Source organism: Chiloscyllium plagiosum, chromosome 13 (assembly GCF_004010195.1).
Source record: "Chiloscyllium plagiosum isolate BGI_BamShark_2017 chromosome 13, ASM401019v2, whole genome shotgun sequence".
Classification (NCBI taxonomy): domain Eukaryota; kingdom Metazoa; phylum Chordata; class Chondrichthyes; order Orectolobiformes; family Hemiscylliidae; genus Chiloscyllium; species Chiloscyllium plagiosum.
In genome coordinates, this window is record NC_057722.1 from 48,422,914 (window position 1) to 48,437,972 (window position 15,059).

Here is a 15,059-nt window from a genome sequence, read left to right on the forward strand (position 1 = left end):
AACAGGGTGACCTCATCTTTCCTATTCCTAACCTCAGCCCAAACTACCTCAGATGGTGAGTCTTCATCCATCGTCCTTTCCACAGCTGTAATACTATCTTTGACAAGCAATGCCACACCTCCCCCTCTTTTACCCCCACCTCTGACCCTACTAAAACATTTAAACCCTGGAACCTGCAACAGCCAATCCTGCCCCTGTTCTACCCATGTCTCCGTAATAGCCACAACATCGACAATATGCTTCCTCAGCAATCTTCAGCCAAGTCTCCAGCATCCGTTACTGCTCCTCCCTCTGTCTACTCTAGTCATTGAATACAAAATGATCAGGTCTCGTAAATATGCATTAGTGGCCTCCCAAAGTATTGCTGGATTACTGGCCGCACCCAAGCTGATATCCCAGAAGGCCCTGAACTCTCTTGTAATGCACTCAACAAATTTGCTATCCCTTACAGGAATGGGTCCATGACCTGTGCTGTGCATCTATTCCACCATCCTTACTGCAACATCTAAACACACTTGAGCATGGTCAGATACAGTTATATTCCCAATTTTGCAAGCCAATGTTCTGTCCAAACAAACTGATGGCATAAGAAACATGTCAAATCGGATGTGGCACTTATGTGGATTGGAATAAAAAGTAAAGTCTCTTCCATTAGGGTGGAGATGCTTTCACACATTCACTAATCCCAACTCCTCACGTCCACCAACTGGCTAGATTGCGTGGGCGTGCCTGCTGGGCCCATTGGCATCCTGTCTACGCCGGGATCCATTAGGTGGTTAAAATCCCCTCCTATGATTGTGCGGCGCACCCAAAGATTCATTAATTTAGCAACTGCATCAATTAGAAATTTAAGAGGGTGCACCGGGGGACAATAAACATTCAGGGCGCCATACTCTCCTCCATGTATTACAGCTTTAAGAATGATGAACCATTCATGTTCGTCCTTAATTTGCTCAGTTACCTGGAAAGGGAGGTTCCTTCTTCTCAGTATAGCCACTCCTCTTAGAGCTAAAGGAGGAGAAGAATACCCTATCATAACCCCACTGCTGCTTCAGATGTTCCTTAACAGTTAAATGAGTCTCCTGCAGCAGGGCGATGTCAACCCTTTCCTTCCTAAGGCCTGACAGCACCTTCTTTCTTTTAATGGGGGAATGGCTCCCTTTTACATTCCAGGTGCACCACCTGAACAAATCATTAGCCATGGTCATCCAGGGCAGCCCCGTGGTTCCCCAAGTGAAGGAAGCTTATCTGAGGTGCAGCGAGCGAAAAAGACATTAACTCTGAAGTCTAAAAACTACTCCTACAAAAACTACAACTAAAAAAAAACTAAACCACCACATTTAACTTGAACAAACACCTAAAAATACCCAATTCACAAGAGATTTTCCCCCTTGCCCACAGGGGGCAATTCTCCCAATCCTTGAAACCATTCCACCTCCTTCCAGCTGTGCCAATGCCCCAGTCCCAGACAAGACACAGAAAAAGAAAAGATGTTATTTACATTCCTGAGAATTAACAATGGATGCCTCACCTCCCCCTACACTCCACTTGTCCATACATCTTAACCAAGGTATAGCTACCCCCATCCAAAAAAAAGGACACTAGCAAAAAACCCCAGACAATAACCAAACCGACCAAAATTATAAATAAATCAGGTTTTACACCAAGGCAGTAAAAACTCTATAAAACCAATAACCACAAAAAGGGGAAGTGAAGAAAAAAAGGGGCAGAAAAAGTAAAGAAAAACTGTACCATTGCCTGTAACGGTGCCCTTTACACCCCACCTCCCAACCTCTAACTCGAGTCCTTTATTTCAAAGAGTTCGCAAAGATGTATTTTCTGCTGAATCAAAATTATATACCATCTCTCCATGAGCAAAACCATCTGGTACCTCAAGGAATATTGCATGTTCAGGTCCCTGAATTTTCTCTTAACCTCATCAAATGCCTTTCTCTTAATTATGGCTCCGGAGAGGTCTTGAAAAAATCATTATTCTTGAGTCTTTGTATGTTAAAGCATGTGGATCTCTTCCCAAATCTTCTTGCTGTTTCAAACACTAACCTCTTCTTTATAGTGCTGGACTCACACTAGGATCAGGCGGGGGCGCGGGTCTGGCCCAAACCTATGCATTGCGATCTGGTGGGACTGCGCCACACTCACCAGACGTGACTCCAACTCCAGCCACAGGATCGTCGGGAGCCACTTCTTGCCTTCTTTGCGCTACGGGAGACCCACGAGCCATAAGATATTTCTTCTACTTTTGTTTTCCAGGTTGTCCACTTGTGCCTGAAGAACCCCAACCCAGTCTTCCAGTGTTCAATCCTGCCTCCTGAGACCTCCGCCACGGTCTCCAATGCTGAGGTCCTCTACTCCACTGTTTCTACTCTTTGGTCCAGTGTTTGAATCTCCTGCTCATGCTTTTTCAGCATGATAGATATTGGCTCCATCGCTGCTTCAATCTTTTCTCCGAGTCTGGCAAACTCAGAGTAAACGCTGCCGCCCAAATGAAACAAAGGGGCCACCCCGGGAATTTGTGCAATGGGTCTGGACACTTCCGATATAGTAAGGGAGTGCCATATCTGCTGTACTCCTTTTGCCCCTTTTTTCTTTATTCGCCTTCATCCTGACCTTAGAGTGTCAAGTCACAATTTTAGCACCTCCAGATGTTCAGTAACTTTCTCTTATTGATTTTTCTCCAGGGGTGGTTAACCCGGGTCGGGGGGGGGGGATTAAAAGCCCACCTTGTCAGGGGGTATGACTCAGAGCCCAGCAAAACACATCATTCAGACCGCCACCATTTTGGATCTCTGGTATTTGTATTTCTAACTCACAATCAGCCCCATTCTCTGCTTGCTTGCTCATTGTGCATCTCTTTCATTCTCTGTCTTCAATTAAAAAGTCTTGCATCTTAGAACAGTTGCTGGGCAAGGGCATTCATATTTGCCTTCCAAGCATAAACTGTGCTGGAGACACTAATACATTTTTCACTGGAGTTACACAAAAATACACAAAACAAATCTCTCTGAGATGACAACACTTCACTGATTTGGCAGTACACATCACATGCTCTACTGGAATGTTGGAGCGTGGGATAACAATGTGATACGGATCACTCCCATTTTAGTTAACATGTTTTACATCATTTTTCAGTGATTTGCAGCCTTTGCCAGACACTATCTATTCTGGTACACCGAATAAAGTGAAAATGGTGATCAGCATGTTAGCAACAGTTGGGTTCTTTGCGTTGTGGCATCATCAAATAATGGAAAATTTGGAGACGTAATTGATCATCAAGGATCTTATCTTCCCTATGCACTGTTCTTCTATTATCAAAGAAGCAAAAATAACAAGTCGAGGGTGCAGCCCTCAATAGCCAAGGTTGAAACATTTAATGTCTTGCATGCATTCATGGGTCATTGAACATTCAGATTCATCACTGGCCAGTACAAGATTAATTTGCAAGCTGTTTTGTGCCTTCAATACCCATGTTACATAAGGGACATAAAAGTATGATATCTTGGAGTAATGCTTTCAGTATTAGGACATTTTTGGCCTTGAAGATGACTTGCTGGAATATATCAAATTTGTCTCTGTATGGCAACATAAACAGATGCTGCCAAGTACTTTTGTAATACTGTCAGGTCATCCTGGCAAGTCTTTTGCACTCTTATAGGTGCTCATCTTTGGCAGTTGCCAACTATAATGATTCACAATGGTTCTATCCAAAGTGTAACAGATCATCTTTGAGAATGCCTTTAACTTAACAGATCTGACTGCCACACACATGCTCTGTTCCACCATAGTAGGCGAGGTTTGAATTTCATGAATTGTGAATTACAATTAATGAACTATACCAATATCTGTGCACATCAGGAGCACTCCCATTGCTGGACTGCTCATATTGGATCAGACATATCAGGAAATGAAGTTTATGTTGGATGACAGCCATTGTAGGTTGTACCACAAAGCATGACATGTTGAAGAACATCTTCCAGGATGAAGAGCGATTGGCACTGCCTTCCATGTCAATTTTAGCTTTTAAGGTGTGTTGGTTCACTTTTTTCAGAGCACATGACATCATATGAATGTAACTCATACTGGCAAATAATAAATAAATCTTACCACAGATGCAGTAATCAGTTTAGAACAAAGAACATTACAGTGCAGAATAGGCCCTTCGACCCTTGATGGTTCCACAGGTTGGCACAACAATCTGAAGCCCTATTTATCCTACAGTATTCCATTTTCATCCATGTTTTTCCAAAGACCATCGAAATGTCCTTAAAGCTGGTGAGTCTACTGCTGTTGCAGGCAGGGCATTCCACATTCTTACTATTCTGAGTAAAGAAACTACCTCTGACCTATATCTATCACCCCTCAATTTAAAGCTATTTCACCTCGTGCTAGCCATCACCAACCAAGGAAAAAGGCTCTCACTGTCCACCCTATCTAACCCTCTGGTTATCTCTTCTCTCTAATGAAAACAGCTTCTCCTCATAAGTCCTTCCCTCCATACCAGGCAACATCCTAGTAAATCTCCTCTGAACTCTTTTTAAAGCTCCCACATCCTTCCTTTAATGTGGTGACCAGAACTGTACACAGTACTCCAAGTGCAGCCACAGCAGAGCTGCAGCATGACCTCACGGCTCCGAAACTCAACCCCTCTATTAATACAAGCTAGCATACCGTATGCCTCTGCCTGACCTGCTGTGCTTTTCCAGCACCAAACTCTCCTTTGATCTCCAGCATCTGCAGTCTTCACTTTCTCCTAGTTGATAGCAACCCTATCAACCTGGGTGGTAACCTTCAGGGATCTATGTACATGGACACTGAGATCTGTCTGCTCATCTACACAACCAAGAATCTTACCATTAGCCCAGTACTCCTTATTCCTGTTGCTCCTTCCAAAGTGAATCACCTCACACTTTTCCGCATTAAACTCCATTTGCCACCTCTCAGCCCAGCTCTGCAACTTATTTATGTCCCTCTGTAACCTGCAACATCCTTCCACATTATCGACAACACCACTGACCTTTGTGTCATCCGCAAGTTTACTAATTCATCCTTCTACAGCCTCATCTAGGTCATTTATAAAAATGACAAACAGCAGTGGACCCAAACAGGTCCTTGCAGAACACCACTAGTAACTGAACTCCAAGATGAACACTTCCCATCAACCACCACCCTGTCTTCTTTCAGATAGCCAATTTCTAATCCAAACTGCTAAATCACCCTCAATCCCATGTCTCCGTACTTTGTGCAATAGCCTACCGTGGGGAACCTTATCAAACGCCTTACTGAAATCCAGATACACCACATCAACTGCTTTACCCTCATCCAGCTGTTTGGTCACCAAGTCAAATATCCTTTATTCTTTTATTACAATTCCTAACTTACTGACAGCATTAAGGCCTATAATTAGTAGTTTTTACTAACATTTACAAATTTAAAAGACAAAAGAACTAACACTGCCAATAATGCAAGCAGACTGGACAGCCAACCCATCAGGAAAACCAGCCAGCAGTTAAGCTCATTTTTAACCCATTTCCTCTCTCCCAGGACAGAAGCCCTTCAATACTTCGTGTACTGGAAATTAAAAATGTAACATTATAGTAATGACATGTAAGAACTGTGTATAAAGGGGCTCTTGTAAGAATGTTATTTCGGGATTCTATTGCCACCTCGAATTTGTGCTGTGATTGCTGAATAAAGGAGGCTATTTTTGCGCCTCTCAGATTTTGGTTGTTATTTGAAAATGATCCAACATCAGTTTAAAGTTGAGTCAGTTTCCTAGCTGAGAGAGGGAAAGGAAATCTACTTCTTCAAAAACCGCAACAGCTTCTGCTGAAGTTCAAAGCTTTAAAAAAAAAACTAGAAATACTGATAATCTCCCCTTCCTGTCGATTTGCCCTTCTCGGTCATCTGACTCTCTGCAAGCTGAATGCTTCCATTCACTGCTCTCCACAGTGCCTCACCTTAGAATTCCATGACTCCAATTACCCCCTTTTGCAGGCCGCTATGGTCACTCTTATGCCTCCATCCTCTCTTTATGCATGGACTTTCCCGGGCAACCCTATACATTCTTGTGACCTCTTCCCTCCTGCATTTGTTACATGCTCCTCCATCTCCCATGACCACCTTCTTCTGCTGGATTGTTCAGACCGGCCACTTTCTGCACTGCAGCTTACCTTCACGAGCTTCACCCACCTTATTCCGCTATTGCAGACCCTTATCTCTGCCTTCTACCCTGACATTGATTGGCCTGTGTTATGTTGGTAAGGAAGGATTAGAGATTAGATTAGATTCCCTACAGTATGGAAACAAGCCATTTGGCCCAACAAGTCGAAATTGACCCTCCGAAGAGTAACCCACCCAGACCCATTCCCCTACCCTTTATTTACCCCTGACTAGTGCATCTAACACTATGTGCAATTTAGCAAGAACAATTCACCTGACCTGCACATCTTTGGATTGTGGGAGGAAACCCACACAGATACGGGGAGAATATGCAAACTCTACACAAACAGTCGCCCAAGTCGAACCCAGGTCCCTGGTAGAGGCAGCAGTGCCAACCACTGAGCCACTGATTAGCTGTGGAAGTTCTGCTCAATGCTGAACAAAGACCACTTTTCCAAAGTAACCCCGCCTCATTCCTTCCTGTTTCAATCACAGTTAAAACCCCATGGCACCGAAAGGATTTGGGGCCCAAGGTGCACAGACTTCACATTTCGCCAAAGGAATTTAAACCCCTGGACTCCATGCAGATTGTCCACTTAGGATAGGAGGAGTTTTGTGTGTGTTGTTTTTTCTCATTCGAGGATGTGACCTTTACCTTGCAGACACCACTGCCCTCCCCCTCTGACGACAGCCTCTTATTGCTCAATGATGTGACACCTTCATTATGGGCACAGCACTCCAATGATGCAGGCCTAGTTATATCAGCTCCGCCTCATATAGTCACTGTGAAACATGGGGCTGTCAGGTTCTTTTTTCCTGAGATTCTTACACACCTGATGCAACTGCAATTTGCCACCTTCTGTGAACAATAACCAAAACTTTTATTAAGCAAACGTTGTGGAGAAACTCTTAAAACTCTTCGCCATGCGTGCAAAGCACATCGAAAGGTCTCTCTGAACAAAGGAAACAGTTCTTCCTTTATTCAAAATCTTTACATCACAGTGATGCCTACAAGACAACCCAGTCACTCCCCCACAGTCACACATCCGACAACAGAGTGACCGGACCATCTCCAGAAACAATATAATGTTAATCATCCCTTTGATTGGTCAAATCTGTTGCAAATCATTATTTTTTAACTATAAGGAAGTAGTCAAATTCCAACTGCAATGTTCTTATTGATTTCTGAACAGGGGATAAAAATGTAATAGTAGATGACAATGTAAATGGCTCTGAATGGCAAGGAAATGGCCATGTAAATGGCTCTGAATAATAGGATATGATAATGTAAATTTCTTACAACTATTTGTAAGTCAGAGGCATCCCACTCTCACCTCAGGACATCCAATTTCTTGCAGGGTCAGCACAGCAAGTTAACTCTTTAATATCACAGGGCCATCCTACCATCAGACAGTAAAATTTGTCATCCGCCAACGAAGGTATGAAGCCTTCCTCCTACAGCAAGGCATCTTGGTGCCTACCACCAGCCCTGTAACACTCTTATCCTCCCTAATCCTAAGCCAGGAAAACTGGAAAAGTGGAAATTTGTGCAGGGCTTGAGGGCAGTCAATGATATTGTTATCCCCTGCTCCCCCATGGTGCCAGACACCAATGCTATCCTTACTAGCCTCCTTGCTACTGCCACTTATATTTATGTCATTGACCTCTGCTCGGCCATTTTCTCCATTAAATTGTCACCCGTCAGCCAGTACCTTACGCCTTTACTTATGGCGACTGCCAATCTAAATGGACACAACCTCCCCACTGGTACATGGAGACCCCCACTATATATCCCTCCGTGGTACACTGGACCCTGAAAGACATACCATGTAAAAGCACCTTGGTTCAGTATGCCAATGATTTATTAATGGCCTCCAATTCATCTGATGCCTGCATGTACAATACTTCTGCAATGCCCTGCTATTTGGCTGAGGATGGACAGAAGGCCTCTGTTGAAAAGATGCAGCTCTGCCACAAGACAGTACAGTATTTGGTCTCAGATCACTGTCTCAAGTTCGTATCACAGCCTTCATTAACCTCTCTCCTCCCACTGTGCGAACTGAGCTTTTGCCCTTTCTGGGCATGCTGAATTACTGCAGGCAGTGGATACTGGACTAATGACTTATTGATGCTCCTCTCCGCCAGATGTCCTTGCCCAAACAGCCAACCTAGGTGAACTGGACACCTGAAATGGCACAAGCCTTTGAGAAACTTAAACGGTGCTTAACCTCAGCGCTTACTCTGGCCATATCTGGTTATAGGCAGCCATTTCAGCTTTATGAGAACAAAAAGGAGGGATATGCTTTCAGCATTCTAACACAAATGCTTGGGGATCTCCGGCATCCTGTAGCCTTTTATCCTGTACAGTTACCACCTGTTGTAAGGGGCACGCCAGCCTGCTTATAAGCTGTCGTGGCTGCCACTAATAGTAGAAGAGTCCACCGCGATTTTCCTGGATCACCCTTGTAGAGCGTTCGTTCCTAATTCGGTTTCCCTGCTACTTAATTCAGCATTTCACGGCGTCAAGGAGAAGTGGCTAGGAGGTCACCCTACCTTTTCGCACTAACCTTATGCTTCAATGCACCCCCACTTTAAACCCTGCCACCTTTCTCTCTGTTACACAAGATTCCCTAGCAGAGGACCATGATTGCCTGTATGCAGTCCAACATTTTGTCAGCCCACGCCCTGACCTCTCTGAAATGCTGCCAGACAATCCAGATATGATCCTTTCACAGATAGCTCCTCCTTTCTGCCCTCAGATCACCAAATGCTAGCTGGCATTTGCAATATGCACAACTTTTGAAATTCCTTAATCCACTGCACTGCCAGAAGGAACTTCTCCACAAGCAGCCTAAACGTTTGCCCTTACCAGAACCTGTATCCATGCTGACAAAAAGTCTGTTAACATTTACATTGACTCCAGATATGCCTTTGGAGTGGTACATGATTTTGGAATCCTGTGGAAACAGTTTATTAGGTTTTCTGAAAGGCCTTGCAGCATGCCCTGCTCAATGATCTTTTGCAGGCAATTGTTTTCAGACCTTGAGTCAATGCACACTCCAGATACTACGTCCGAACGTTAACGGCGTCTGCCTGGGTTGCAGTTTTGCTTAGAAAGTGACTTCATCCTCTGCTTAGCAGGTGGCTGCAGATAAGGAAGTCAGCAAAACAAAGAACTGCTTCTGCTTTCTCAGTGGTGGTTGTGCGAACAAGTCAGCGAACAAGCAGGCCAAAAACAGCTTCCACAAAAAGGCATCAGGATGGGTGCATGAATAGGAAGGGTTTAGAGGATATGGCCAAGTGCTGGCATATAGGACTAGATTAATTTTGGATATCTGGTCGGCATGGGCGAGTTGGACCAAAGGGTCTATTTCTGTGCTGTACATCTCTCTGACTCTATTAGAAGTATACAAAGTACAGAGTGTGGCAAAGATTGGGAAAGTTAAAATGAAAAAAATGACAAAAAATGGAGGGAGAAAATAAACTTTGAGGGCAATCACGCAAGTAAATTCAGATGGACAGCAAGAACTTCTTGAAATGTATAAACAAGAGGAGAGGAGCCAAAATGACCATAGACTCCTTAGACAATGTATGGGGAAATATTAATAGGGAATCAGGTAACAGCAAAGGATTTGAATAAATACTTTTTATCAGTCTTCATGGTGGATGACAGTAATACCATTCCAAAAGGTTGAGAAGAAACAAGTATGATAATTATCACTAGAGAAGAAGTACTGGGTAAACTAGTGGAGCTAAAGCCTGGTGAGTCCCCTGAAACTGATGGCTTGCATCCTGGGAAACTTGAGAAAGTAGCTAATGAGATCGTGGATGCACTGATAGCAACCTTCCAAGAATCCTTAATATTCTGGAAAACTGCCAATGTAACTTATTTGTTCAAAAAGGGAAGACGACAAAAAGCAGGTGACTATAGGCCAGTTATTTAACACCTGTTATTGTTAAGAGTCTATCATACAGAATTAAATAGTAGAGCATTTAGAAGTACAAAATACGATCACGTAGAGTCAGCTATATCCCCATGAAGGCAAAATTGCACCTGACAAAAGTATTAGAATTCTGAGGAGAGAACAACTGTGATAAAGGGGAAGCAATGGATGAAGTACAACATATTAAAGAGCCCATGATGTTGGAGGTAATATATTAGTACGGGTACAGGACTGCCTACCTCGGAGAAGACAGAGTTTTAAAAAAAAGGTAATTTTTACAATGTCAACCTATAACTAGTGGAGTGCCACAGGATCAGTGCTTGGGCCACAATTGTTTACAAACATAAGACCATAAGACAGGAGCAGAAATTATGCCATTCAATCCATCAAGTCTGCTCCGCCATTCAATCATGGCTGATAAGTTTCTCAACCCCATTCTTCCGCCTTCTCCCCGTACCCTTGATCCTCAGGAACCTACCTATCTCAGTCTTAAATATAGTTGATGACCTGGCCTCCACAGTCTTCTGTGGCAATCAGTTCCATAGATTCACCACTCTATTCTGTCCTTTACCTACCTTGGAGGATTTGAGCTATAGGGAGATGTTGAATAGGCTAGGGCTGTTTTCCCTGGAGCGTCGGAGGCTGAGGGGTGACCTTGTCGAAGTTTATAAAATCATGTGGGGCATGGATAGGATAGATAGACAAAGCGTTTTCCCTGGGGTCGGAGAGTCCAGAACTAGAGGGCATAGGTTTAGGATGAGAGGTGAAAGACATAAAAGAGACCTAAGGGGCAACATTTTCATGCAGAGGATGGTACATGTATGGGATGAGCTGCCAGAGGAAGTGGTGGACGCTGGTACAATTGCAATATTTAAAAGGCAACTGGATAGGTATATGAATAGGAAGGGTTTGGAGGGATATGGGCCAGGTGCTAGCAGGTAGGACTAGATTGGGTTGGAACATCTGGTCGGCATGGATAAGTTGGACCAAAGGGTCTGTTTCGTGCTGTACATCTCTATGACTAAATATATATTTTCAATGGAGGCAGCCCAGTAAAGGTTCAGTAGGTTGATATTAATAATTAGGTTTGAAGGGCTGTCTTCCGTGAAGTTGAACTGCAAGATCTCAGATAAGGAACTTCAATTTTTTTAATATCAAAAAAAAGTAGCCCTCTTTTCTGGGTATTAAATACCCATTTGTAGATCTGTACACACAGTAGCCGATGCTGTAGTGTCTAAATGCTTTAACATTGAGGGCTGTTGTCGGACTGATCTTCATTTAAGTTTTCGAGTATCTACCATTGAGATCTTTGAGTTATTGTTCTATGAATGGCCACCACTGTCAATCATTATATGCCTTTTGCCTCCAGCATTGCATCCTCTTATCCATCAATCCTTACCTTATCTCTTGTAACATAAGAAAGAGTTAGTATTAAGCTACTTGGTTACAAAACCTCGCATATTTCAATCATAATTCAAGGAGCACCCAGGAACCTATTTCTTCAATAAACATATTGTACACAATAGCCAACTTTCCAATACAAATTTTGCTAACAAATGGAAAGATGTGTACTCCTAATGTTGGACTATTTTAAAGTTAACAGAAATTAAACGCAGCAGCGAAAAGATACCTTTGAGACCAGTTGGAAGAACAGTACACAGATGTGCAAATTTAAAAAAAACTTACCCAAAGATGGCTCCAATTCTCATTGTATTACTGCTGTGGAGGACATAGTCTGAAAGAAGCGCAAGTGCTGGATCACACTCATTCCGTACACCAGAATTTACAATACCACATGCAAGCAAGGCACCAGACTGGAAGAGAAGACATAGACGATTAGCAGTTTGATCAAATAGATACACATTATAAAATTACCATGGTGATATCACTCAGGACTTGCATTCTTCTGAGCACTTTTTTTTGGGGGTTGTGGGGCAGAATGCCTGTAACATTTCTATCCTATTAAGGCCCACATTACTGCTTCAAAAGAAAAGTTCAAATCCCATCAATTCAATTAATTATTCTAGAATAGAAAGTTCATCTTTCTATTGATTAAACTAACGATGAAATGACCAAAATGTCATAATAGCCCAAATGGTTCACTGGTGTCCTTCAGGGAAGAAACCTGATATCTTAATCAACCAGGCCGAAATGTAACTCTAAATCCACTACCATAGTAACAGTTAGCCAAAATACCGGACAATGATTAACAAAGCACTCAGTTATACCTAAATCACTACACCATGTGGATTGGTCTGAAGTCATTCACCACCATTGCGCTATAAATTATACTACGTCTTTTTAAAATTTTAGCTGATGGGACATGAACGTTACAGGCTAGACCTGTATTTTTTTTAAAATACAAGTGCTTTTGGGAATGTGACAGATTGTTCTAACAGTTCTTGTCTAAAATTAGTTTGTTTCTTTCTTCTTGTGTTATAAATGTTTATGCAATGTTAAAAGTTCATTGGCAGCTCTTGTGTATATAATTATTGATTCACCTCCACAGTCAGAAAAATATTAAGGAAAACTTATGGTTTTCAGTATTGGATTTGACCTCTCCAGTATTAGCACCATCTGGGATCATAACACTATGTAGTACCACTACAAATGAAATTAGATTAGATTAGATTAGATTAGATTAGATTAGATTAGATTACTTACAGTGTGGAAACAGGCCCTTCGGCCCAACAAGTCCACACCGCCCCGCCGAATCGCAACCCACCCATACCCCTACATCTACCCCTTACCTAACACTACTGGCAATTTAGCATGGCCAATTCACCTGACCTGCACATCTTTGGACTGTGGGAGGAAACCGGAGCACCTGGAGGAAACCCACGCAGACACGGGGAGAATGTGCAAACTCCATACAGTCAATCGCCTGAGGCGAATCAATAGAACAGAAAGCTATAAAAACTCAGATTAACAGGCAAAGAAATAGGATTGCTGAACTGACAATTTCACTCAGATGGTGCTCAGAATGTGAATATAAGCTGTTGTCTTGAACGGCTGCAGGATGTCGCCAAGCCCTCAGGGCTGCTATGAACCAAGTTCCAGCAAGTGAGGGATCGTCAAGATCATAAGACAGAGGAGTGGAAGTAAGGCCATTCGGCCCATCGAGTCCACTCCACCATTTAATCATGGCTGATGTGCATTTCAACTCCACTTACGAGCATTCTCCCCATAGCCCTTAATTCCTTGTGACATCAAGAATTTATCAATCCCGGCCTTGAAGCCATTTAGCGTCCCGGCCTCCACTGCACTCTGCGGCAATGAATTCCACAGGTCCACCACTCTCTGGCTGAAGAAACGTCTCCACATTTCTGTTTTGAATTTACCCTCTCTAATTCTAAGGCTGTGCCCACGGGTTCTAGTCTCCTCGCCTAACGGAAACAATTTCTTAGCATCCACCCTTTCCAAGCCATGTATTATCTTGTAAGTTTCTATTAGATCTCCCTTAACCTTCTAAACTTCAATGAATACAATCCCAGGCTCCTCAGCCGTTCCTCGTATGTTAGACCTGCCATTCCAGGGATCATCCGTGTGAATCTCCGCTAGACACGCTCCAGTGCCAATATGTCCTTCCTGAGGTGTGGGGCCCAAAACTGGACATAGTACTCCAAATGGGGCCTAATCAGAGCTTTATAAAGGCTCAGTAGCACATCGCTGTTTTTATATTCCAATCCTCTTGAGATAAATGACAACATTGCATTCGCTTTCTTAATCACAGATTCAACCTGCATGTTTAACTTTAGAGAATCCTCGACGTGCACTCCCAGATCCCTTTGTACTTTGGCTTTACGAATTTTCTCACCGTTTAGAAAGTAGTCCATGCTTGTATTCTTTTTCCCAAAGTGCAAGACCTCGCATTTGCTCACGTTGAATTTCATCAGCCATTTCCTGGACCACTCTCCCAAACTGTCTAGATCCTTCTGCAGCCTCCCCACTTCCTCAGTACTACCTGCCAGTCCAACTAACTTCGTATCATTGGCAAACTTCGCTAGAATGCCCCCAGTCCCTTCATCCAGATCATTAATATATAATGTGAACAGCTGCGGCACCAACACTGAACCCTGTGGGACACCGCTTGTCACCGGCTGCCATTCCAAAAAAGAACCTTTTATCCCAACTCTCTGCCTTCTGTCAGACAGCCAATACTCAATCCATGCCAGTAGCTCACCTCGAACACCATGGGCTGCAGCCTCCCGTGTGGTACCTTACGCAGCAGCCTCCCGTGTGGCACCTTATCAAAGGCCTTTCGGAAGTCTAGATACACATCCACTGGGTTTCCCTGGTCTAACCTACTCGTCACCTCTTCAAAAAATTCTAACCAGGTTTGTCAGGCACGACTTCCGCTTACTAAATCCATGTTGACTTATTCTAATCTGACCCTGCTCTTCCAAGAATTTAGAAACCTCACCCTTGACGATGGATTCTAGAATTTTACCAACAATCGAGGTTAGGCTAATTGGCCTATAATTTTCCAACTTTTGTCTTGTCCTTTCTTGAACAAGGGGGTTACAACAGCGATCTTCCAATCATCCGGGACTTTCCCTGACTCCAGTGACTTTTGAAAGAACTCAACCAATGCCTCCGCTATTTCCTCAGCCACCTCCCTCAGAACTCTAGGATGTAACCCATCGGGGCCAGGAGATTTGTCAATTTTAAGACCTTTTAGCTTTCTAGCACTCTCTTTTGTAATGGCAACCATACTCAACTCAGCCCCCTGACTCCCTTTAATTGTTGGGATATTACTCATGTCTTCCACTGTGAAGACTGACGCAAAGTACTTATTAAGTTCTCCAGCTATTTCCTTATCTCCCATCACTAGCCTTCCAGCATCAGTTTGAAGTGGCCCAATGTCTACTCTTGCCTGTCGTTTATTTCTTATGTACTGAAAGAAACTTTTACTATAATTTCTAATATTACTGGCTA

At 43.2% G+C, this 15,059-nt stretch overlaps 1 protein-coding gene across 1 annotated transcript in view; it reads right to left on the minus strand.

Annotated features, from left to right (window-relative positions):
• Positions 1-15,059, minus strand: part of psmd2 (proteasome 26S subunit ubiquitin receptor, non-ATPase 2) — a 79,407-nt gene that overhangs the window by 37,545 nt on the left and 26,803 nt on the right. The window contains exon 11 of the mRNA XM_043702323.1: positions 11,808-11,935. Coding sequence (XP_043558258.1) covers positions 11,808-11,935 — 128 coding nt within the window. The remainder of the gene's footprint in view (positions 1-11,807; positions 11,936-15,059) is intronic.